Raw genomic sequence first — 27537 nt, 5'->3', positions numbered from 1 at the left:
CATTGTCCATCAACCCATCTATTACCTATAACAATCCTTAATATCCTCCGCTCTCGCTTTTTCAGCCACTCAGCTTCACCTTGTCTATTCATGGTTAATGATTCGGACGCATGAAAGCCCTCAGGTTTTACAACTGTATTATAATGTTATACAGTTGTAAAACCTGTTCTCTCCCATGAACCATGGACCTTGCCGTTGGTGGGGAGGCTTGCGTGCCTCAGCGATTCAGACAGCCGTACCGTAGGTGCAGCCACAACGGAGGGGTATCTGTTGAGAGGCCAGACAAACGTGTGGTTTCTGAAGAGGGGCAACAGAGTTTTCAGTAGTTGCAGGGGCAGCAGTCTGGATGATTGACTGTTGACTGACCTGACCATGTAACACTAACCAAAACGGCCTTGCTGCGCCGGTACTGCGAACGGCTGAAAGCAAGGGGAAACTACAGCCGTACTTTTTCCCGAGGGCATGCAGCTTTACTGTATGGTTAAATGATGATGGCGTCCTCTTGGGTGAAATATTCCGGAGGTAAAATAGTCCCAAATTCGGATCTCCGGGCGGGGACTACTCAGGAGGACGTTGTTGTCAGGAGAAAGACAACTGGCGTTCTACGGGTCGGAGCGTGGAATGTCAGATCCCTTAATCGGGCAGGCAGGTTAGAAAATTTAAAAAGGTAAATGGATAGTTAAAGTTAGATACAGTGGGAATTAGTGAAGTTCGGTGGCAGGAGGAACAAGACTTCTGGTCAGGTGAATACAGGATTATAAATACTAAATCAAATAGGGGTAATGCAGGAGTAGGTTTAATAATGAATAAAAAATAGGAATGCGGGTAAGCTACTACAAACAGCAAATTGAACGCATTATTGTGGCCAAGATAGATACGAAACCCACGCCTACCACAGTAGTACAAGTTTATATGCAGACTAGCTCCGCAGATGATGAAGAGATTGATGAAATGTATGATGAGATAAAAGAAATTATTCAGATAGTGAAGGGAGACGAAAATTTAACAGTCATGGGTGACTGGAATTCGATAGTAGGAAAAGGAAGAGAAGGAAACGTCGTAAGTGAATATGGAATGGGGGTGAGGAATGAAAGAGGAAGCCGCCTGGTAGAATTTTGCACAGAGTACAACTTAATCATAGCTAACACTTGGTTCAAGAATCATAAGAGAAGGTTGTATATATGGAAGAAGCCTGGAGATACTGACCAGTTTCAAATAGATTATACACTCCTGGAAATGGAAAAAAGAACACATTGACACCGGTGTGTCAGACCCACCATACTTACTCCGGACACTGCGAGAGGGCTGTACAAGCAATGATCACACGCACGGCACAGCGGACACACCAGGAACCGCGGTGTTGGCCGTCGAATGGCGCTAGCTGCGCAGCATTTGTTCACCGCCGCCGTCAGTGTCAGCCAGTTTGCCGTGGCATACGGAGCTCCATCGCAGTCTTTAACACTGGTAGCATGCCGCGACAGCGTGGACGTGAACCGTATGTGCAGTTGACGGACTTTGAGCGAGGGCGTATAGTGGGCATGCGGGAGGCCGGGTGGACGTACCGCCGAATTGCTCAACACGTGGGGCGTGAGGTCTCCACAGTACATCGATGTTGTCGCCAGTGGTCGGCGGAAGGTGCACGTGCCCGTCGACCTGGGACCGGACCGCAGCGACGCACGGATGCACGCCAAGACCGTAGGATCCTACGCAGTGCCGTAGGGGACCGCACCGCCACTTCCCAGCAAATTAGGGACACTGTTGCTCCTGGGGTATCGGCGAGGACCATTCGCAACCGTCTCCATGAAGCTGGGCTACGGTCCCGCACACCGTTAGGTCGTCTTCCGCTCACGCCCCAACATCGTGCAGCCCGCCTCCAGTGGTGTCGCGACAGGCGTGAATGGAGGGACGAATGGAGACGTGTCGTCTTCAGCGATGAGAGTCGCGTCTGCCTTGGTGCCAATGATGGTCGTATGCGTGTTTGGCGCCGTGCAGGTGAGCGCCACAATCAGGACTGCATACGACCGAGGCACACAGGGCCAACACCCGGCATCATGGTGTGGGGAGCGATCTCCTACACTGGCCGTACACCACTGGTGATCGTCGAGGGGACACTGAATAGTGCACGGTACATCCAAACCGTCATCGAACCCATCGTTCTACCATTCCTAGACCGGCAAGGGAACTTGCTGTTCCAACAGGACAATGCACGTCCGCATGTATCCCGTGCCACCCAACGTGCTCTAGAAGGTGTAAGTCAACTACCCTGGCCAGCAAGATCTCCGGATCTGTCCCCCATTGACCATGTTTGGGACTGGATGAAGCGTCGTCTCACGCGGTCTGCACGTCCAGCACGAACGCTGGTCCAACTGAGGCGCCAGGTGGAAATGGAATGGCAAGCCGTTCCACAGGACTACATCCAGCATCTCTACGATCGTCTCCACGGGAGAATAGCAGCCTGCATTGCTGCGAAAGGTGGATATACACTGTACTAGTGCCGACATTGTGCATGCTCTGTTGCCTGTGTCTATGTGCCTGTGGTTCTGTCAGTGTGATCATGTGATGTATCTGACCCCAGGAATGTGTCAATAAAGTTTCCCCTTCCTGGGACAATGAATTCACGGTGTTCTTATTTCAATTTCCAGGAGTGTATAATGGTAAGACAGAGATTTAGGAAACAGGTTTTAAATTGTAAGACATTTCCAGGGGCAGATGTGGACTCTGACCACAATCTATTGGTTATGAACTGTAGATTAAAACTGAAGAAACTGCAAAAACGTGGGAATTTAAGGAGATGGGACCTGGATAAACTGACAGAACCAGAGGTTGTACAGAGTTTCAGGGAGAGCATAAGTGAACGATTGACAAGAATGGAGGAAAGAAATACATTAGATGAAGAACGGGTAGCTTTGAGAGATGAAACAGTGAAGGCAGCAGAGGATCAAGTAGGTAAAAACACGAGGGCTAATAGAAAACCTTGGGTAACAGAAGAGATACTGAATTTAATTGATGAAAGGAGAAAATACAAAAATGCAGTAAATGAAGCAGGCAAAAAGGAATACAAACGTCTCAAAAATGAGATCGACAGGAAGTGCAAAATGGCTAAGCAGGGATGGCTAGAGCACAAACTTAAGGATGTAGAGGCGTATATCTCACTAGAGGTAAGACAGATACTGCTTACAGGAAAATTAAAGAGACCTTTGGAGAAAAGAGAACCACTTGTATGGATATCAAGAGCTCAGATGGAAACCCAGTTCTAAGCAAAGAAGGGAAAGTAGAAAGGTGGATGGAGTATATAGAGGGTCTATACAAGGGCGATATTCTTGAGGACAATATTATGAAAACGGAAGAGGATGTAGATGAAGATGAAATGGGAGATATGATACTGCGTGAAGAGTTTGACAGAGCATTCAGTGCTAAGTCGAAACAATGCCCCGGGAGTAGACAGCATTCCATTAGAACTACTGATAGCCTTGGGAGAGCCAGACCTACAAAACTCTTACCATCTGGTGAGACTGGGGATATGCCCTCAGACTTCAAATAGAATATAATAATTCCAATCCCGAAGAAAGCAAGGGTTGACAGATGTGAAAATTACTGAACCATCAGTTTAATAAGCCACGGCTCCAAAATACTAACACGAATTCTTTACAGGCGAATGTAAAAACTGGTAGAAGCCGACCTCCGGGAAGATCAGTTTGGATTCCGTAGAAATGTTGGAACACGTGAGGCAATACAGACCCTACAACTTATCTTCGAAAATAGATTAAGGAAACGCAAACCTACGTTTCTAGCATTTGTAGACTTAGAGAAAGCTTTTGACACTATGGAATGGAATACTGCGTTTCAAATTCTGAAGGTGGCAAGGGTAAAATACAGGGAACGAAAGGCTATTTACAATTTGTACAAAAGCAAGATGGCAGTTATAAAGAGTCGAGGGGCATGAAAGGGAAGCAGTGGTTGGGAAGGGAGTGAGACAGGGTTGTAGCCTATCCCCGATGTTATTCAATCTGTATACTGTGCAAACAGTAAAGGAAACAAAAGAAAAATTCGGAGTAGGTATTAAAATCCATGGAGAAGAAATAAAATCTTTAAGGTTCGCCGATGACATTGTAATTCTGTCAGAGACAGCAAAGGACTTGGAAGAGCAGTTGAACAGAATGGATAGTGTCTGGAAAGGAGGATATAAGATGAACATCAACAACAGCAAAATGAGGATAATGGAATGTAGTCGAATTAAGTCGGGTGATGCTGAGGGAATTAGATTAGGAAATGAAACACATAAAGTAGTAAAGAAGTTTTGCTATTTGGGGAGCAAAATGATGATGGTCGAAGTAGAGAGGATATAAAATGTAGACTGGCAATGGCTAGGAAAGCGTTTCTGAAGAAGAGAAATTTGTTAACATCGAGTATAGATTTAAGTGTCAGGAAGTCATTTCTAAAAGTATTTGCATGGAGTGTAGCCATGTATGGAAGTGAAACGCGGACGATAAATAGTTTAGACAATAAGAGAATAGACGCTTTCGAAATGTGGTGCTACAGAAGAATGCTGAAGATTAGATGGGTAGATCACATAAGTAATGAGGAGGTATTGAATAGAATTGGAGAGAAGTGAAATTTTTGGCACAACTTGACTAGAAGAAGGGATCGGTTGGTAGGACATATTGTGAGGTATCAAGGGATCACCAATTTAGTATTGGAGGGCAGCGCGGAGGGTAAAAATCGTAGAGGGAGACCAAGAGATGAACACAGTAAACAGATTCAGAAGGATGTAGGTTGCAGTAGGTCCTGGGAGATGGAGAAACTTGCACAGGATAGAGTAGCATGGAGAGCTGCATCAAACCAGTCTCTGGACTGAAGACCATAACAACAACAATTATAATTTTGGAGCTTGGCCCCTATACTCATAGACTTTTTGTTATAGGTATTCTTTGTCAGTTGGTATGCCTGGTCTAACTTCCTCACCCTGCCATTAATTGCTTCTTCTTCTAATCCATTGTTCTGGATGACTTCACCGAGATACCTAAAATTCTTAACACGTCCGATTTTTCCCAGATTGGTGATCATCCATTCAGGTCTATCACAGATGTTCGTCATATATTTTGTGTTTTGAATAGAGACCTGGAGTCTAACTTTTTCTGCAATTTCTGACAGCCTATTGATCTTGTTGACTGCTGACTATGTTGTTAGCAAGAACGGCATGGTCATCCACAAAGGCCAAGCAATCAATATACACCACTTTCTTCTTAGGACCAAGTCCTAACCGCTCTTCATTTGTTTCTTCTTGGGCTAACAACTTTCTCCGCTCTCGAATGACCTTTTCAAGACGCAGTTGAAAAGGAGTGGGGATAGAGTAACACTTCCTTACATTATTAATGTTTAAACAACGCTTTTTGCCCTACAAAAGTGGTCCCTTGTTATTTCTTTTGATTTGCTAGTTTCATCTGTGAACCACTAATGCCAACATAGCGTCTGATGGAGAAAAATGACCACACTGCTCCTCGGGAAAGATAGCGAATGTGTTTCTTCCGATAACAGTTATACAACAGATCAGATTGACTTCTGAACCCTTTTATATACAAACCTATCTCTCGTCCATCTGTCCCTTTGTGATGATTCTGAATTAATTACACGGTCCAGTCACATAAATGTCATCTCATCCTATGTTCAGAGTCAACGTGCAAAAACGACTCTCATACGGCAGGTGGCAGCACTAGCAATGGAAGGTGTATAAAGCATGTCCGGGGGACGCGGAAAATGTGCAGTCGTTGTAATGTGGAAATGGTGACGTCCAAAAGGGCATAGTCATTGGCTTTCAGGACAAGAGTGGAAGCATTTCCGAAACAATTGTTAAAGTATACTGTGCATGGCAAAATGGCGCTATCCAAAACCGGCGTCGAAGCAACTATGGTGCGCCACGGGCGATAGATGACGTGGGTGAACGACAGCTGTGCAGATATATACGGGCGAATAGGCGTGCAGCTTTTGAGTAACCGACCGTCTAGGTGAACCAAGGGGTTATCAATAGTGACTCCTCAACGACTGTTCAGCGAAAGTTGCTGCATGTGGACCTCGGCAGTAGTTCCTGAGATCAGCCTGAACATTCAGAGAGAAACCGCGTCTGGGAACTTCAATTTATAACATGTATAGATATGGATAATTTTCTAATTATCTGATATGTCTCGAATATTCTGTTTACAATTCTATTTCTACGTTCACTCTGCATTAAATACAAGCTCGCAAAATTAAATTGGCCCGGAAAATACTTATAAGACTGACATAGAACTGACCCATTTTAATGATCAGCACAACTGCCCATCGCAGAAAATGGTGGAAACCGTGTCTTCGATGCAACAATCGGATGTTGTCACATGTCTGCACACGCGCATCTGCCGCCTTCTCTGTCGTAAGTGCTTCTCTGTGTCGTTACGTTAGAGTGAGAGAAGTAGACGTGTTTAATCACCAGTAGAATATAACAAAAAATGGTGCTTACGGTAAAACAGTACCTGTTCGTCGTTTAGTGTTATGCGAAGCACAAATCTTGGAAAACCTACGCGGATCTGTTTGCGCAAGAGTTGAAGACTGGAAGTAAGTCAGACAACCCACCAGAAAAGTCTAAAAAGCAATACTTAGTGATAAAAAGCCGCGAAACGAGCTCTATAGCGAATTAAAACCGTAACTATCCGATAAGCATTCCAACGCCGAATAACATCGTTCGAGTGAAAGAATGCCTGGAACAAAGTCCGACGAAATCTCAGCGCTGGTTATCTTTGCAAGTGGCAATTAACAGGGCGTTACGTCGAAGCATTAATAAAAAGGACCTGCATCTACATCTTTACGTTTGTGCATGAGTTAAAGTGTCCACACAACTACGTCTATTGGTTTTGGAGGTAGTTTTAAAATGAAGTGGAAACAGGACATTTGGATCCTTAGTTTTTCATTTCTTCAGGTGAGGCCCTGTTCAGTCTGTCAGAGCATGTGAACTCACAGAACACAAGAGCTATTATGCATCAGAAAATCCCCATCGCATTGTAAATGTTTTCCTGACCAATTTTATTTTTCCCACCATACACTAATGGCGAAACGTGTAAAAATAAAGTAGAATATTAAATTACTATTGTTAAAACAACTACTGCCACTATCAATATTACTAAAGCAACCAATCAAAAAAATTAATCAGCCCCCGGAGAGATCACGCTAATATCGTGTAGCACGGCCTCTAGCCAAGAGAACGGCCTCCCAGTTGGTGAGGAAGAGAGGCGACTAGTTTCTTCAGGTACGCCGTACCCAGCCGAAGCCACTCATTGATGATCGGATCTCTAGACTAGAGCTACCAGACTGCAAGGATGCTGACAGCTGCGTCTCACCCGCTGTTCCAGATAGTCGCAGACATCGTATGGAATTATGACAGGGTGATTTAGCGCGCCCGTCGAGGTGTGGTCGCATACCTGATTAGTGTGTTCCTCAAGCCATAAACCTACACGTGCAACCGCGTGGATGCGGATGTAGTCGTCTTCCAAGACGGGAGAGTCCGTGTAGAAGATGTATAAGAACGGGCAACACTTGTTCATCGTTGAAAACAGCCCTCAAAACATCGCAGAACAATTCTGGCCTGAATTACGCCCCACACATATGACACTTTAAGCACCTCGAAGGGCTGTCCGTGCACTCGATACCACGCATCTTTTGAAATCTCTGCCCATCGAACCACACTGCAAGCATTCCGTCAGCTACTGTGCAATTTCTGTGTTGGCCCACTGAAGGCGGAAAGTTTTATGCATCGCTGTGAGCAATGGCTTTTTGCGATGTATTCGACTCCAAATGTCAATTTACTGCAATTTTCTTAACAATGTTCACTCAAAAACTGTTTGAAAAGGACCTGCATTCATCGACAGTTTGAAACCGATCGTCACTGACAGGGCGTTCTACTCGTGTCGAGCCACTGTCGGTTAGGATCCCTCCACGACCGCTATTATTACGCCGCGAGTGGTACACCTTTCCTTGCAGACATGTTGCACAGTCCGCGGTCACACACCAATAAACTGGCCAACTTCATTCATGGTGTGGCCATGTGCACGTCCGAATACGACAGCTCCAGGTAGACCCATCTTAATTGCGCTGATTCCATGCGACCGCCCGGCACATATGCACTTGGACTGCCATGACTCACGTCTGTGGCACTTTCATGCGGGTTACTCATATTCCGTCCGGTGAGCATACAACTACGTCTACACGTCTGCCTCCACACCATTATTATTTCTTCTACTATTATGATGGATCGCAGAAAAGAGTTTGTCCCGACTGTACTAAAACGATCACAAGTAGCTGTTTAACAGTACCTTATTAGAAAAATTTTCATGAACTGCAGTATGAACAGAAGTCTTGGTCAGCACACTTTTCTCCTGTGCTCCTTGGATGCAGGAGACATTCCTATCAGGGCACATTGTCTAAACAGATGTTGGCCGCCTCCGCATGACGAGCCGCGAAACCCTGGTCTCTCGCAGTCCTTGGGTGTACAGGATACAAACACAGAATTAGAACAGACGTAACACGATTCCGTGGACGACATCGCTAACGCAAGAGAGTGTTGTCGTGCTCGACCCGGCGGTATACTTCTGGTGGAAGAAATTTCCATCTCCAGGATGACCGTCTGAGAGAGGGCAGTTCATGATGTAAAGTTCCCGATCACCAGACTGTGCACCAATGTCCTGAGTTAGTCCAATACCTTACATCTTGGGGCCTTGGCATTGGTGCGCTCATTTGGGAAGGGCTATCTGAGAATAAGCTCTGCACAATTTCCAGATTTCCTGAACTACGCGACTGGGTGAAATATGAAGAGATTGTCACATCATGCACATTACTCAGAATCTCTTGTGGTCTCTTATTTAATTCTACACAGTCTCAAGCTTGAATGCAACAGTTATCGCAATACGAATCTGAATATGTACGGTCTATCAATGTCAGAAGGTATACGTTCAACCCATGTAAATAACGGGAAGTCCACTGCGTTCACTCAGCTGACAAGATGCGGTTACAAATCACTGCGAGACTTGGCCTGATTATTCATTTACAAAAAGAAATGACTCGGTGGAAACTTAGGATAAAAACTGCGCTCCTGGCCATTAAAATTGCACCACCATGATGGTGGCATGTCACAATAGTCAAGTTGTGCTCCATGCACGGATAAGCAAATGATTAACATTTCGGCGTGAAACGTTCCTTCCGTCTCGTCCACAGAGTTTCCTTACCGGATCGCGAAGTTCTAACAGCAGTCGCGGTCAGAATGGCTACACTCGCTGCGCGATGTGCAGCGTAAGAGACAAAATTTCAAATGGCTCTGAGCACTATGGGACTTAACATCTGTGGTCATCTGTCCCCTAGAACTTAGAACTACTTAAACCAAACTAACCTAAGGACATCACACACATCCATGCCCGAGGCAGGATTCGAACCTGCGACCGTAGCGGTCACGCGGTTCCAGACTGAAGCGCCTAGAACCGCACGGCCACACCGGCCGGCGCAAAAGACAAATTACACGATGTACTGCTCCGCTGATTTGATCAGACACCTTTAATGGTGGAACATAATTGCTTCTCTGCACAGTTACATTTATACTGTCTGTTTAAATAAGAGTCGTCAATCTTGCTTTGAAGCGCGAGATGGGGTCGCAAGAGTCAATACCCGTATACAAATAATCAGTGCCCTGTAACATTCCGACATTTTTCAAACATCTCTCAGATCCGGCCACTAGATTGGAAAACTAGCATTGCAGACACTCACTACACTGTCTCGAACTGGTTTTAGCATCTATTATGTAAACAAAACAGGATGGCAGTGTAAAGTCAAAACGGATAAGGACACGCACAAAATCATCATACTTCAAGGAATGCAGAGTCTCATGGTGGTGGCTCTGTATAAAAAGTTCTCGGGTTTCTAATAGCGTCAAATGATTAAAATTACGCGAGCTTTCCGCCAAGCAATTCTTGGCCATTGCTCAGTGGTATGACTGCCAGTGAGCTGCTGGTACGCCCTTATATACACAAGCTGCCGGCTGTGGCGTCACTGCCGCTTGCGACATGCCATATAATGGCGTACGTTGACTCGACGTTTGATATGGCGCTTCAGTCGCGCGATCGCTGAATTCTACGCCGTGCTGAGCTACAAGCCGCCGTCACTACCCTTAAGGCTGTTATCTGTGATTTTTATTCCAATAGTTTCTTTAATTATTCAGTCCCAGAAGCACTTAGTGCGAGCCACAACAGAAGTTTCGTCAAATTTCATCCGGTGACCGTCTTCTAAAGCATGCTACATCTACATCTACACGCATACTCTTCAAATCACAAAAGTGCCTGGCAGAGGGTTCATCGAACCATCTACACAATTCTCTATTATTCCAATCTCGTATAGCGCGCGGGAAGAATGAACACCTGTATCTTTCCGTACGAGCTCTGATTTCCCTTATTTTATCTTGGTGATCGTTCCTCCCTATGTAAGTCGGTGTTAACAAAATATTTTCGCATCCGGAGGAGAAAGTTGGTGATTGCAATTTCGTGAGAAGATTACGTCACAACGAAAAACGCCTTTCTTTTAATGATGTCCATCCCATATCCTGTATCATTTCTGTGACACTCACTCCCATATTTCACGTTAATACTAAACGTTCTGCCTTTCTTTGAACTTTTTCGATGTACGTAGTCAGTCGTATCTGGTAAGGATCCCACACCGCGCAACATTATTCTAAAAGAGGACGGACAAGCGTAATGTAGGCAGTCTCCTTAGTAGGTCTGTTACATTTTCTAAGTGTCCTACCAATAAAACGCAGTCTTTGGTTAGCCTTTCCCACAACATTTTCTGTGTGTTCCTTCCAATTTAAATTGTTCGAAACTGTAATACCTAGGTATTTAGTTGAATTTACGGCTTTATCGTGTAACCGAAGTTTAACGCGTTCCTTTGAGCACTCATGTGGATGACATTACACTTTTCGATATTTAATGTCAACTGCCACTTTTCGCACCATTTCGATATTTCTTCTAAATCGTTCTGCAGTTTGGTTTGATCTTCTGATGACTTAATTAGTCGATAAACGACAGCGTCATCTGCAAACAACCGAAGACGGCTGCTCAGATTGTTCAAATGGTTCAAATGGCTCTGAGCACTATGCGACTTCACTTCTGAGGTCATCAGTCGCCTAGAACTTGGAACTAATTAAACCTAACTAACCTAAGAACATCACACACATCCATGCCCGAGGCAGGATTCGAACCTGCGACCGTAGCGGTCACGCGGTTCCAGACTGAAGCGCCTTTAACCGCACGGCCACACCAGCCGGCTGCTCAGATTGTCTCCCAAATCGTTTATATAGATAAGGAACAGCAAAGGGCCTATAAAACTACCTTGGGGAACGCCAGAAATCACTTCTGTTTTACTCGATGACTTTCCGTTAATTACAACGAACTGTGACCTCTCTGACAGGAAATCACAGATCCAGTCACATAACTGTGACGATGTTCCATACGCACGCAATTTCACTACGAGCCGCTTGTGTGGCACAGTGCCAAAAGCCTTCCGGAGATCCAGAAATACGGAATCGATCTGAAATCCCCTGTCAATAGCACTCAACACTTCATGTGAATAAAGAGCTAGTTGTGTTTCACAAGAACGATATTTTCTAAACCCATGTTGACTGTGTGTCAATTAACCGTTTTCTTCAAGGTAATTCATTACGTTCGAACACAATGTATGTTCTAAAATCCTGCTGCATATCGACGTTAACGATATGGGCCTGTAATTTAGTGGATTACTCCTACTACCTTTCTTGAATATTGGTGTGACCTGTGCAACTTTCCAGTCTTTGGGTACGGATCTTTTGTCGAGCGAACGGTTGTATATGATTGTTAAGTATGGAGCTAATGCATCAGCATACTCCGAAAGAAACCTAATTGGTATACAGTCTCGACCAGAAGACTTGCTTTTATTAAGTGAGCTGAGTTGCTTCACTACTCCGAGGATATTTACTTCTACGATACTCATGTTGGCAGCTGTTCTTGATTCGAATTCTGGAATATTTACTTCGTTTTCTTTTGTGAATGCATTTCGGAAGGCTGTGTTTAGTAACTCTGCTTTGGCAGCACTGTCTTCGATGGTATCTCCATTGTTATCGTGCAGAGAAGGCATTGATTGTTTCTTGCCGCTAACATACTTCACATACGACCAGAATCGCTTTGGATTTTCTGCCAGGTTTCGAGACAGTTTCATTGTGGAAACTGTTATAAGCATCTCGCATTGAAGTCCGCGCTGAATTTCGAGCTTCTGTGAAAGATCGTCAATCTTGGGGATTTTGCATCTGTTTAAATTTGGCATATTTGTTTCGTTGTTTCTGCAACAGTGTTCTAACCCGTTTTGTGTACCAAGGAGGATCAGCTCCGTCGTTTGTTAATTTATTTGATATAAATCTCTCAATTGCTGCCGATACTATTTCTTTGAATTTAAACCACATCTGGTCTACACTTATGATATTAATTTGGAATGAAGGGAGATTGTCTCTCAGGAAGGCGTCAAGTGAATTTTTATCTGCTTTTTTGAATAGGTATAATTTTCGCTTATTTTTCGAGGATTTGGGGATTACAATATTCAATCTTGCTACAACAGACCTGTGTTCACTAATCCCTGAATCGGTTTTGATGCTCGTTATTAACTCAGGATTATTTGTTGCTAAGAGGTCTAGCGTGTTTTCACAACCGTTTACTATTCGCGTGAGCTCATGTTCAGCTAAAGCCGGTTTCTCGGGGTAGGGTAGGCGGTGAAACCGTTCATGCTTCTTCCTCCGTTGCTCTACAGTGGGCTTTGTTAGTCCGATGTACGACTGTCACCTTACAACGTATCTTGTAGACCTCAGGTGTTGTGAGACCTGCTGCACCTTTAACGGATCTCAGTAACTGCCGGATTCTTGAAAGAGGCCTGAAGATCGATTTGATCTTGTGTCTTTTCAGCAGGTAGCTTACCTTTCCCAACACAGAGCAACAGGAAGGCAAGAAAGCAAGTTTCTTTACCTGTTCCTCGTTGGTGGTCTTATTGCGATTCTTGCTTGAAATCGCTTCATTTATTTGATAAGCGTTGTAGACGTTGTTCTTAAAAACCTCAGCTCATGGGGCGGGTTATCAGCATCTGATAACATTTTTGCACAACGTAACAATATGGCCGCTTTTGCACCGGTATTGATGGCTGATGGCGTGCAAGTACAAATCAGCGTCAATAGATCTTCTATAGACGCTGTGTCCAAACAGCCATTTCGTTTGCGGCGGGCGACGCTGTCGAGGAAGGACAATGCACTATTTCTTTCTATCTCCGTGGTGAGGGGGATGTTACTGTTAATGCTGCTGAGATGTTTCAAAAACTTGTTAAGCTCCTCACGTCCGTGGGGTCAAACGACGAACGTGTCGTCAACGTACCGAAAGAAACAACTAGACTTTAATGGCGATGGGTAGAACGCATTATCCCAGAAATTCTCCATGAGGAGGTCTGCAATTGCTGGAGCTAACGGGCTTCCCATCGCTACGCCGTCCGTCTGATCGTAACACTGACCGTCGTAGAAAAATAACAATGCCTAAATGTCCACAAAGCCTGACAGGCACATTCGTTGACAGCGCCACATCGAAACTGGCCATAATGTCACACTCACTACGTCGAACATGGTTAATTTAGCTGGTAAAATTGGCCGAGTGTTCACAGAGTGCCACACGTGGAGTGAGGAGACTCGCCAAGTACTTCGCCAGCTTGTATGTTATGCGTCGTTTAAGAAGGTCAGACGTTTAACAACACGTGTCAGAACTCGACAGCGGCAGGATCATGTCCTATAGAGACTTCGGTATATCGTTCCACGATACAGCTGCTTGCTGATCTGAATCCCACGATTTTCATTCGAACATGAAATCGATGGGTTCAGGAGGCCCGTACTCAGCGTCATGCAGGATCTCAGTAGCAACGCGTGACTAGGGACGGACCACGTATTGTTTGCACGGCCGTGCTGGCTCTTACAGTCAGACAACGGACTCGTCCGCAACAAGACACGGGTACAGCGATGCCGTCTGGAACACTATGGACTCAGCACAGCGACGATACCTGCAGTTTCCCTCGACGTGGCAGCAGAGAGAGGTGCGCCGACACTGGTTCGCCCAACAACAACATTGGAGACGGGAGCGGCACCACGTTGTGTTTTCAAAGTCCCAGCTCGACGTACAGCACCATGAGAGGACTTAACGTGCGTCGAGGCTCCGAGGATAACGAGTTTCAATTCGATCAGGAGGATACTTCGCTCAGTGCAACAAGTAACGCCCTATACACTATGTGAAAAGAGAGAAGCATTTGCGTCCACGAGAGAGGGCGGGGGCAAGACGGGCACTTGCTGCCTCTCCCTTCTCTGGAATCTGGAATACAGAGTTCTTATTCAGAGCGGAATCTGCCTATAACAAATACTGAGGGGCTAAACATAAACTCTCTGGGACATAATAAGGTTTTTGTGTCACTTATAAAATTTAGTTCTTGTCACAAGACACGTCTCGAAACTATGGCAATTTTAAATTCTGCCCCCCCCCCCCTGAAAAATATGGAGGGAAGCGAAGCTCTTTCATGAGCTCCCAAAAACCGACTGGGGTTCCTCTCCCCACGGAATAACCTTGCACAACACGTTTGGCGTGGGGGGACTAGGGGACATGATACTTGCATCATTAAACTGTTGCACGAGGCTGTTTCGCGTGGAGTAAACGTACCTTAACGGTCTGAATGGCGTGTAGAGCGTTTTTTTTTTTTTTTTTTTTTTTTTTTTTTGTGCTGTTGCACCGTTTAACTTTTGCGGAAATATTTCATCGAATTATGATACACTGAAGACGTAATTCGTTAAAATTTTTGCTGAAAGATGGTGAATAGTTGCTATAGAGCTTTAAGGTGAAATGATTTTCACACAACAGACAAGATCTTCGATGCATTCACGCAAGTCAATACAGAGTCCCAATTTGTGTTTTTCAGTTATTATTTTATTATTATTAACCACGGTCCAATAAGAAGGTAAACGGAGATTTATCTTTTAAATCCAGTCGAGGATGATGCATAAGGGACAGAGAACATAATCGGGTAGAGCAAAGATGGGGATGGAACTCGGCTGTATCTTTTCAGAGGAAACATTCTGAAGAATGGCTCTGAGCACTATGGGACTTAACTTCTGAGGTCATCAGTCCCCTAGAACTTAGAACTACTTAAACCTAACTAACCTAAAGACATCACACACATCCATGCCCGAGGCAGGATTCGAACCTGCGACCGTAGCAGTCGGGCGGTTCCAGACTGTAGCGCCTAGAACCGCTCGGTCACCGCGGCCGGCTGGAAACATTCTGACATTCCCGTTAATCGAAGAAAGGAAACCAATTGTATAGCTCGCTGACGATGCGTCACTTACCGGACTGGACGTTTGTCGCATTGATACAGAAAAAATCAGATTTCAAGCAGTTGCTACAATACTGACAAGATGCTATTATTATCTAACATATTTTTCATAAACATGTTCACTCTGCCACCGAAAATACATAACGGCTGGAGGCGAAACTAGAGATAACATCCTCTGGTCACAGCATCGCCTACCGAATTTCACCTTGGTCGCATAAAATTACCTAAATTCCGTGCGCCAGGTACACACCAGTTTCAGGCATTACCAGATGAGAGGTCACTTCGTAAACCGTGACTCATCCATAAAACCTTCTTCCAATGTTCTACTGATAAATGACAACACTTGTGTTCTGCGGCGCTAAGTGACATCGTGTACTCGTTTTTGCGATCGGTAACGTCGCGACAGTAGAAGTCCCATGAACATGGAGTTCGTTCGTCTCTCGATAAATCATCCTTTCACCGACTCCAGTATCTGAACTGCAACGACACTTCTATGTGGTTCCTGCGAGTACAGGATGTTGGAGAGTTCGTGGTTGTATTCAGTTTGTGTTGGGCGTACCAGATCGATGATTGGGCTCACGCAACTCTTTTTAAGTATCTCTAACGGAATATATGATCTCGTGGACGCCTATAATAACGCTCTGTTCAAAACCACTACAATGCCCTCGTCGACTCCTTCCGCCACATTATACAATGTACGTCTATAGTGAAGAAGCAAGGTGCTTACACTTTCTCTTGGCTATACAAACGCCACGCATAGCAATTTAAGGGGGACATAGGAGAACCTCTGGTCGCATAATATGAGTATATGTATGGAGAAGAGAGGAGCAAAAATGTGTGTGTGTGTGTGTGTGTGTGTGTGTGTGTGTGTGTGTGTGTGTGTATTAAAAGCGATTGGTGGCCGAGAAGAATGATCACTACATTACCGCACACTGCCACGTTGTCAAGAGTAAAGTCAAAAGTTCCCCACTCTTGTACGCGACGCTGTATATTTGTAACTCTGAAATGAAGGGTGACGAATGGCAGCGCTCCCGAACGTGACGGGAAGAGCTCTGCTAGGCGCCCAGCTATCTGCTGTAACAGATGTCCTCGCCGGGAATACACCCTCACGACTGGCTGCCGGGAGTTACAAGCTATGCTCGTTCGTGCGCTGGTCTTCATGCAAGAATGAATAAGCTTCACCCGATAAATACAGGCGGGTAACGTCATATCAGAGCTCCGTGAATGTACTTCTTCCCCATTCAGTACTGGGTGCTATGTGATGCACTCAAAATCGTCGCTAAGAAGTCACTAGAAACTGGCACAGTAAAGGTAATGTTTCACATCTGTTTTTATACGTCATATATATAGCCTTAACCAAAGTGCCACTTTCTGGACGGGGAGATGTGCCGACCTCGATCGACTCCGCCCGGCAGATTAACGACGAGGGTCGGTATACCGGCCAACCTGGAGACGCCTTTTAGGCGGTTTCCCACTAACCATCAGGTTAAAACCGAGCTGATACACGATTCGTAGACATATAGAAAACTTGCGCTCACTTTCAAACGAACAACCCTACACGAAGTTAGGTGGGGTACACATATTCCGTCCCGTGCGGCCACAGAGTTACGACAGGAGGGGGATTGGGCCACTCCTTAAACTAACCATGACAAGCCCGTTAATGACCATACCGATCTTGCGCCGGGATAAAGACACAGGAAAAGGAAGATGATGTTTAGTCTTACTCAGTACATCAGCAATCACATGTAATAATAATATTATCTAGACTCTCTTTTTCCAGATTAACAACCTTTATATGTATCGACTCTGCTATTGCCACGAACAGAATGCTCAGGGGACAAAAACTATCAAACTGACAAAGTGTTTACTCTCTCATACGGTGAGCTTAAGACCTAGGAAGGAACTACCAGAGTGTACTTCAGCAGCAGACACCAAGTACTGTGGACTGCAAGAAGCAAAGCTTGTTTCGTGCACTGTGGTTCGCGTGTTTGCCAGTTTTTGAAAATCAATCGTTGATAACATCAAACGAACTGATAAAAGCGAAGTAACAAGTGCAACAGCTATTTCAAACGAAGTGATAAAAGTGAAGTAACAAGTGTAAACTTAAATCATTAATGACGGTAAAGATGAACTCACTGCAAGGAAGAGGAAAGTGTAATCGGTCGAAGTCAATTAACTATGACAGCGATGATGATCGCCGTACATATACATCTACATCCACATCTATACTCCGCACTTTCGCTGCCCTCTTACTTGCTCCAGCTGCAAATGGTGTGTGGCGAGAACGACCGTCGGTAAGCCTCCGCTTGGGCTCTAATATATCTAAACTGTACGAGTCGAAGGGAGTGATATATTGACTGACTCTACTAATGATGTACATCTTCGATATTTTCACGGAAAACCACACCGTAATGCACAATAACGCCTTCGCAGTATCTCTGCACCTGGACTTTCGCGCATTTTAAACGAACCCTTGAAACGCATTGCTCTCGTTGGCATTTTCTACTTTTCATGTATTTATCCGGCCCATTTTCAAAATGTTCAAATGTGTGTGAAGTCTTATGGGACTTAACTGCTAAGGTCATCAGTCCCTAAGCTTACACACTACTTAACCTAAATTATCCTAAGGACAAACACACACACCCATGCCCGAGGGAGGACTCGAACCTCCGCCGGGACCAGCCGCTCAGTCCATGACTGCAGCGCCTTAGCCCGCTCAGCTAATCCCGCGCGGCCGGCCCATTTTAAGGCGAATCACACTGTGATGTACAATGCTTCTGGCAGCATATGCCACCGAGCTTGGAGGAGCAGCACCTTCCTGACACTTTCGCACTGTTATTCTTTTTCTCTTCACTATTTCGAGTAAACCAGTTCTTCCTGGTAAGGGTTCTAGGTTGAATGAAGACAATACTCAAACATAGGTCTAACTAGGCTGGGTGGACTACAGTTCCATGGAAACCCTTCCAAAGAATCGCAATGTAATACCTGTTCTTTGTGAACCTGCTTTATGTGGACGTTACGATTTAAATGCTTCATGAAGATCAATTAAAAATGGGAGATGGCAGTAGTTTCATTCTGGAAGACGATAGATTAGAGGTGAGAATAATGATTTTTAGTGGAAGCAAAGGAAAAGAAAGTTTAAAAACACGTTCCCATTTTTTTATGGATGGAACATTTAAGAGATGCAGCAAGCAGTTTGCACAGATCTACGCCATACACGTAGACTTAGGAGGCCCGATTAAAGAAACAAACATTCTTCCTACTGTATTTGCACTGCTCCCTAATAAGAAGACACATATGTTCGTCTGATAAAACAAGCAGTCTCTGAGTGGTGTCCTAAACAAGTAAAGGTGGACTTTGAGGCAGCTGCGATATCGTCCATTCGTCAAGTTTTTCCCACAACTGAAATAAATGGATTCTATTTCCACATGAAAAAGAGTTTATGGAGAAGAACTCGAGTTCTCGGTCTAACTGAGGAGTACCGCTAGAACGAGGATTTAAGACCTCACGTCAGCATGTGTGCAACGCTGGCAGTTGTAAAACCGGAGGACATAAGCAATGGATGGATTGAGATTCATGCAGAAGCTCCTGCTAACTGAAGGTTCTCTCAATTTTTTGACTAATTTCTGGATAACTGGCTAGAGAATGAGGATATCGCAATAGAAATGTGGGACGGAAAAAGGCACCCAACGACGAATGCTGTTGAAGGGTGGCACAACAAAATAAATAGTATTATTGGAAACCCTCACCCTAAAATCAACTATTTGGTGGAGTGCTTGAAAAAGGAAGCAGAGCTCACAAACTGCGTGTACATGAAAGTGGAAATGAATCTTGAAGGTAAGAAGAGGAAGAAGAAGAACTCGAACCTGAACGACAGTATAGAGAGAATCGTAAAGAATTGTGAAGAGACTGGCGACATTAGGCCTTGCTTGAAAGCCATTGCCCATATTCAGAAACTGGACTAAAATACGTTAAAAATAATGTATTAAAAACTATGAAGACCACTAAGTCCTCGCAGGTTACTGAGATAAAATTATTAAAACATTCAAGCAGCATTATCGGAGCTAATATTAAGCTGTAATTGTAAATAGAGTGTACATTAGTTCAGCGCGTTTAGGCTGATTTTACACACGCCAGAATGGTAGATGGACATTTATCATTTTCACGATCCAAAGCCTGTGCAAAGTGTGATGCGAATCAGCCTTCAGTGTTAAAATTAAAAATTGCTTCAAACCTCACAAAAGTATCCCTATTGTTGTCACGTTAAGGTAACTTTTTTCTACCTTCCAGTATTATGGCCATACTATTAAATAATTTTGAGTTCTAAAATGATTTTCTGAAGCTTCAGAATCGCAACTATCACATAAAATATCATGGTTTGTTAAACTGATAATATTCGCTTTCGTAAAAGAAAATGGGAACTGAACCTTTGAATTGCACCTAAAATTGACATCCCAAAACTGATCTGATACTAAGGTTGACAATTTTGGCACCTCAAACATTTTTTATTTAAGTTTAGCTGCAAACATTTATAGTAGATGTAAAACTACTTAAGTACATTTAGATATAGTCCTTTAAAAATTAAAATTTCTTACTAAATTGATTATCTTTAAACAGGTCAGTGAAAGCAAGGAGCTTACTACTCAAAATTAATTGTTATTAAAGAACATCAGAAACAAATGTATTAGACCTACTTTTCTTATACATTAGAGACTTTTTGAAAAGATAATTGATCATTTCCACTGTCACTGACAGTGTAATTTCAGTTGCTTTGCAACACCAGGGATATCTACTTCTGAATTATGTTTGCAGCTGTTCTCATTTCGAATTATGGAATATTTACTTCGTCTCCTTTGGTGGAGGAATTTCGGAAAATGCATTTACTAACTCCACTTTAGTGGCACTGACATCAGTAACATTACCGTCACTGTCGCGCAGTAAAGGTACTTACTGAGCCTTTCCGCTGGTTTACTTAACATGGGACCAGTATCTCTTTGGATTTTCCGCCACATTTCTAGAGCGAGTCTCGTTGTGGAAACTATTAAACGCATCTCGCATTGAAATCCACACCAAATTTCGAGCTTCAGTAAAACTTCACCAATCTTGGTGATTTTGCGTTCCTCTAAATTATGCGTGCCTTTTGCGGTGCTCCTGCAACAGTTTTCTGTCGTGTTTTGTGTACCATGGGGGATCAATTCCGTCTCTAATTAATTTATTTGGTATGAATATCTCTGGTGCTGTTGATACTATTTCTTTGAACTTAAGCCACATATGGTCTTCATTTACACAATTTGGAAGGATTGGAGGCTATCTCTTAGCAAGACGTCACCCGAATTTTTAGCTGCTTTTATAAATAGATATATTTCGCGTTTAGTTTTGGTGAATTTCTTTGTTACGGAAGTGAGCCTCTCTACGACTGCGTGTTGACTAATCCCTGTATCCGTTGTGATGCTCAGGATTATGTTCAAATGTGTGTTAAATCTTATGGGACTTAACTGCTAAGGTCATCAGTCCCTAAATTATCCTAAGGACAAACACACACACCCATGCATGAGGGAAGACTCGAACCTCCGCCGGGACCAGCCGCACAGTCAATGGCTGCAGCGCCTCAGACCGCACGGCTAATCCCGCGCGGCTCAGGATTATTTGTGGCTAAGAAGTCAAGTGTGTTTTCGTAACCATTTACAATTTGAATGGCCTCGACAACTAATTGTTAAAAATAATTTTAAACAAAGCATTTAGAACAATTACGGAAGTTGTTTTCTATTTACAATAGGATATGAAAATGTATTTTTGTCAACATGCGGAAGGTAGGTTGAAGTAACTGCCAACTATAATTGTATGAGTAGGGTACCTATTTGTGATGAGACTCGGGTTTCTTTGAACAGTTCAGCAACTGTTTCATCTGAGACAGGGGGTCGGTAAAAGTAGCCAGTTATTAATTTATTCCGGTTGTCGAATATAACCTCTGCCCATACTAAGTCACAGGAACTATCTGCTTCAAAGTCGATTGTGAGCTTATATTATTTTTCCTTAAGTTGTCCTTCTTGTTTCTGTTGTAGTGCAAATAATTACATTTACGGCTTTTCCCTCCAGAACCTACGATGCTTTCTCTGTGACCCTGTAAATACCAGAGCTAAACAATGTAGAACAACAACGTACGTTACAAACGTAGCATTCTGTATTACTTCACTTCCTTATTTCTAACATTTTAAAATTGTAAGTTGACTTTAGATGATATGTCAATCATAGATGTTCTTATCTCTATTTAGTGAACGTGTTTTCAGTTATGTTTTGAACATTGTTTCGCTACAATTTATTACCTAATGTTTTTAGAGAGTAAATTAATATGGAGTATGGTCGTTCTTCTTTTCAAACATTCACAAACCCATTTATTCTTTCCCTATTGTCTTTTGGGTATGCAGTTGTAGTAATTAAAGTAGGCACAAATGCAGTGATAAAAAAGAAATGATTAGCGTACATTTGCATTCTCGTTTCATCGTTCCTTTCTTATTGCTCCCATGCCGATGGACTGTTTCTAACGCAATCAGTAAGCGTGAAAGGAAGCTACCATAAAGACAGAGGAATCTATATTTATACTTGGCAGAACTAATTACATACTGACATAATCGTCGGTATTGCTTTCGTTCCCCAAAAGTTATAAATATTTCGATTTCGGAAAAGAAGCTCTGTATTTGGCCAAGATGTCGAAGGAGGAGGTCCCTTACGTACTGGTTGTATCGAGTAAGATGTGGAGACGGCGGTTTGAAAGCGGACAGAGGTAGTGCGGGGAAGGGCGTCCCTTACCTGAGGGATCGCTACTCAAGCTACCTGGCGAAGGGGCAAGTGTGTCAAATGTCCGGCATTCCAGCCAGGCACCCTTTGGTCCGCTCTGTGGGCAAACTCTGTATTATCCGCTGCTGTGGTCAGTGTCCTTGCTGACTCGCTGCCATCGTCACCCCATATGTAGCATGAAGCTTCTGCCGGCAGCAGCTCTTTCACATGGTGCCTACAGCTTACTTGCAGGGATGTTGCTTGTCTGAATAGCGTCATGACTGTTATCGTTTGTTGAGCAACAACGATGTTTTCATGACAACGCGTCGGACGACTACCAAGCATTCATTCACCACTCCACTATACCCTGCCCAGGGTGATGGATTGCTGGCCTCCAGACGTCTGCCAATGCGGTTCCACCACCCGCCATAGCGACCTACCACCTCGGCCTCTATCGAAGTATAATACAGTGGAGATTAGATTAACCAGACTAATTGTTGCGGTGAATCATTTGGATAATCGAAAATCCGGATAACTGAATTTGCGAAGGAAGCTTTTTTTGTATTATTAACTCCAGAAAGATCACCTGAATCACCCGCCTATGGTCATCTTTTAGGTACGTTGTCATATGGTTATCTTTCTAGCGTCAATGCATAATATTAAGTGTTCACTGAAAATAATAAAAACAAGTTAAACTTATTAAAATCAACAAAAATCAATGTTTACTAAGACATAAAAAACACATTTTCGTATGTATATACATATTTTCTTATGATTACCTTAGTCATGATACACCTAATAAAAATCCTATAGGACAGCCACAGTAGTTTAATTTTGTTTAAAATATTTGATAATCGGCATCTGACACAAACAATTTTCTCTCTTCGTTGCTGCCACATCACGACTTCGTTTTAATTGCACTGAATTGATGGTGTCATACACCGTTTTTCGAACCATTTGAAAGCTGTTCACAGAGATGGAAATGCTTATGCAGGAGATAGTCTTGCGTCGTTTTCTCCACCCACGCGTTCTCCTGTTTCCTCTCTTCGCGTTTCCCACTGTTCTTTCGAATGCAATGTGTTTTCAACAATTTCATTTTCCTACATGATCTGAAAACTTTTGCCGACCGCTGTGACCGAGTCATTCTAGGCGGTTCTGTCTGGAACCGCGCGACCACTACGGTCGCAGGTTCGAATCTTGCCTCGGGCATGGATGTGTGTGATGTCCTTAGGTTGGTTAGGTTTAAGTAGTTCTAAGTTCTAGGGGACTGATGACCTCAGATGTTAAGTCCCATAGTGCTCAGAGCGATTTGAACCATTTTATCATCCTGTCATAAATGAACCACTCATTCATATCATCGGCATCAAATTCCTGACAAATTTGTATGTTTGTCATAAACTCATCCTTTAAATTAATTCGCTTGAAAAATGACAAAAATACTTCTATGCTATCTTCATCACAGATAACAGCCGACGTAGAAGTTGTTTTCTATTAAGTCGTTTTAATGTTTCAGCAACTCTTCGATCCATTGATTTTTCTAAGAATCTCACATTAGGAGGCAAAAATTTCACTGTAAACATTGCATTTACCCTCTCTAAAAGTTCAGCTGAAGGATGGGTTGCCGCACTTTACAGTAAAAGTGGGACTTTTGCTTCCTTACCAATTACGTTTTGAATTTTTGTTTTTTTTTTTTTTTTTACTTCAGGGATAAAAGTGCTGTCATACTAGTCAACTAATATTTCCGTGTTCATCCATTCGCTTTTTTGCTTTTTATAAATTAAGGAAACCCTGAAATTTTTGAACCACAGGCGGTAACTGGATTTCCCGATGAGGAGCAATGGCATTTTAGAGCTCCTGGTAGCATTTGCGTTAACTAATATTGTTACTCACTCTTTACTAGTTTTACACCCCGGAGCTAAACTCTCTCGCCGAGAAGCAAATCAGTTTGATGGCAATGATTTCAAATTTAATCCGGTTTCATCAGCGTTGTAAACAAAGTCCCAGTCAAAGTCATTTACGCCCAATTCTATTTTTAAACTATTTAAAAAAAAATTCTGCATGTACATCAGCTAACATTTTCACTTTGTATTTACAATTCGCGAATTCCCCGATGAGATTTAAACTTGTACAACCATCCGTTACTTGCCACAATTTATTCATCTGTACTTTTTTTTTATTTAACTAAATGAAAAGAGCAAAGGAACCGGTATCGGTTGACCATTTTTGTAAAAACCAACAATATAAAGCTTCTTCCAAAAGTTCATTTTTCGAATCTTCATCACTTTCCGTTGTTTAATTCCGTCTTCGCTATCAATGCAGGCGTAGTTTAAAATTAAATCGGCGTTCTTCTTAAGAATTATCGCTTATAGTAGAAGTACCTACACTTACCGGCTAATTTAGGACCAGTTCCTTCTTTTTTTTTAATGAAACAATAATGTTTATGTCATCTTTGACCGATGGAATCACTCTTTTACACTTTGTCATTTTTCAGCACAGACGCGACACGGCGCAGCGGCATAGCGACTGACAACTAACTCGAAACAGCAATGAGGCGCGCATGGCAGAGATCGGCTGCGTCGCGGACGCGTCGTGCCAGCGCGACATCCGTGCACGTACGGTCTGGACTTCAGAGGTATCTGCTCGCGGCTGACACTTTGATTAATCGCGAATCTGTATATGTGAGATGTGGATAATCGAGTCTCCTCTGGACACACACCTGACCATATTTCATCTTATACTGCCAGGAACAATGTGCTTTGACCCACTAATTTGCCTGTCCGGAGCTGTGCATTGTTGAGTCTAACAGACGGCAATCAATGGCGCCAGCAGTAATACCGCGGTTGGAGGATTAATTTCACACCATTAACTTAATTTCCTGCTTTTGATTGCTGAAACGTCTTTCAGTCATTGGTGGTATAATCTATGTTTTGCTTTTCCAGTATCCAGGATACCAACATTTCCCAACTAACGCTTCACTGAGATCCCTTTCTACAAGAGCAAGTATCATGCAACACACAGTGCTTGTAAAATCACGACTAAACAATAAGATTTCATCAACTGTAGCTCCTTTTCTGACAAGTAATCCACAACAGAATGGAAACAACGTTCTCGAGAGTGTCTGGAAATGCCTGACAAATGATTATCTTTGAACAGTGCCACTTCGTGATCATGATACCAAACTACCTAAATCAACACATCTAAAGTACAAGCTTTAGATGAAACTTTGGCTTATTTGTTAGTTTACTAGCTAATACCACAAACGTTAACAAAGATCAGAAGTAATCCCTCAATGGCATGAGAAACATGAATATAGATGTAGAAAACTGTACTCGAGCGACGTAAAAATGCGTAATGATGTACAGGTTCAAATGGCTCTGAGCACTATGGGACTCAACTGCTGAGGTCATTAGTCCCCTAGAACTTAGAACTAGTTAAACCTAACTAACCTAAGGACATCACAAACATCCATGCCCGAGGCAGGATTCGAACCTGCGACCGTAGCGGTCTTGCGGTTCCAGACTGCAGCGCCTTTAACCGCACGGCCACTTCGGCCGGCCAATGATGTACAGGAAAACAGCCATTTCAAACCTAACTAAGGGTATCATCTATATTTACAGGTACATCCACACTTTGCAAAACACTGTCAAACGTACGGCAAGAAGGTACATCCCATTATACCAGTATTAGGGCTTCTTCCCGTTCCATTCATATGATGATCACAGGAAGAATGACTGCTGAAATGCCGCAGTCTGCGCTGTAATTAGCATGATCTTCGCGAAGCCTGCACGAGCGATATACGTTTGGGTCTATAGCCTACTCATAGATTCATTACTTAATGTAGGTACTTGAAACTTTCTAAGTAGGTCCCTGGAGAATTTTAGCATCTCTCTTCAAGTGTTCATCAGTTCAGGTTCTTCAGCATCACCGTAACAGTCTCCCACGGGCCAAAAAACCCGTGACCATTTGTGTTGCTATTCTCTGTGTACGTTCTTTATCTGCAGTCAGTCCTATCCGGTACGGGTCCCATACACTTGAGCGATATTCGCACGAGTATCTTGTAAGACATCTCCTTTGTAGGTAGACTGACTGCATTTCCCTAGATTGTACCAATGAGCTGAAGTGTGATACCTTACCCACCACTCAGCCTGTGTGAGCGTCTCCTAAATAAATATAAGGAAGAGGGCATTAACAAATAGAAATAAAATTTAAAAAATATTCAAATTGAAAGTAAGTCATGATTTGATACGGCGTTTTAAGTATTTAACTGGAATCCGTCTCATTGCAGGACACAGAAAACAACCATGCCTCAACACGGCGGGGGTTCAGAAAGGGGCGCCGGCCAGGTGAGTATAGCGCCGCTGCTGCAACCCGTGTTCTTGCAAATCTCTGTTATCAGCGCCACGTGTTAGGTCCTTTCACATATTGTGTTTACCTCCAATAAAGCTGAAAGCTACCTGTGCCGTCTTATTGTCTTATTTCTGTGTGAACGGCCTCCACGAGATTCTTCGTTAGCACTATGTCTTTTACTCTGCTACAAGGAAAGCCAACAGGACGATTTGAGATGTACCTTCGTTTTAATGTTTTAGCATAAAACTCGAGCTCCCATCTACTAGTCTCTAAAAGTCTCAACTCCTGTGGATAGGCTTATCTTGTGTCTTGATTTGTCCAGAGTTGCAGATCCACAAATTCATTTGATGTTTGGTATGACACAGAAGTTTGAAAGGCAAACAAAACTGTGTAATATTTGCTTATTACCATTCAACGCAAAATAAAAACATATTGCTCCACTTCAATATGTTAGTCGTCATTGTTGCTACCACAGCACTTATCGAAGTCGAAGATGCATAGTCTCGTCCGAAGACGTCGCTCCCAGCAGCCGTAACTCAGTACAAAACTCTACCAGTGCCGCCACTTTCAGCTAAGACAGTGTCTTCTATTATTGTGGCTTATGACATCACTCAGGGCGCCAGCCACCTCCTAGGTCAGAATTACGAAGTGTTTTATGAATCAAAATACTAGCTGCACAATTTCAAATGACAGTGGCTCAAATGGCTCTGAGCACTATAGAACTTAACATCTGAGGTCATCAGTCCCCTAGACTTAGAACTACTTAAACCTAACTAACCTAAGGACATCACACACATCCATGCCGTAGGCAGGATTCGAACCTGCGACCGTAGCAGTAGCGCGGCTCCGGACTGAAGCGCCTAGAAACGCTCGGCCACAACGGCCGGCAAATAACAGTGACGGCCAGTTTTCTGTATGAATCAGTGCAACTGCTGGTTCTGTTAAAAACAGTTGATACACACAGTAGTGTGCCACAACATAGAT

General features: G+C 43.4%; 1 protein-coding gene across 1 annotated transcript in view; it reads left to right on the top strand.

Annotated features, from left to right (window-relative positions):
• Window positions 1-27537, top strand: part of LOC126208066 (transient receptor potential channel pyrexia-like) — a 182120-nt gene that overhangs the window by 29314 nt on the left and 125269 nt on the right. The window contains exons 2-3 of the mRNA XM_049938885.1: window positions 24698-24838; window positions 26492-26549. Of these exons, the coding sequence (XP_049794842.1) occupies window positions 24753-24838; window positions 26492-26549 (144 nt within the window). The 5' untranslated portion in view covers window positions 24698-24752. The remainder of the gene's footprint in view (window positions 1-24697; window positions 24839-26491; window positions 26550-27537) is intronic.

The sequence above is a fragment of the Schistocerca nitens genome, chromosome 1 (genome assembly GCF_023898315.1).
Source record: "Schistocerca nitens isolate TAMUIC-IGC-003100 chromosome 1, iqSchNite1.1, whole genome shotgun sequence".
Taxonomy (NCBI): Eukaryota; Metazoa; Arthropoda; class Insecta; order Orthoptera; family Acrididae; genus Schistocerca; species Schistocerca nitens.
The sequence above is the reverse complement of the archived record's forward strand: the minus strand, read 5'-3'. Positions and strand labels throughout refer to the sequence as shown.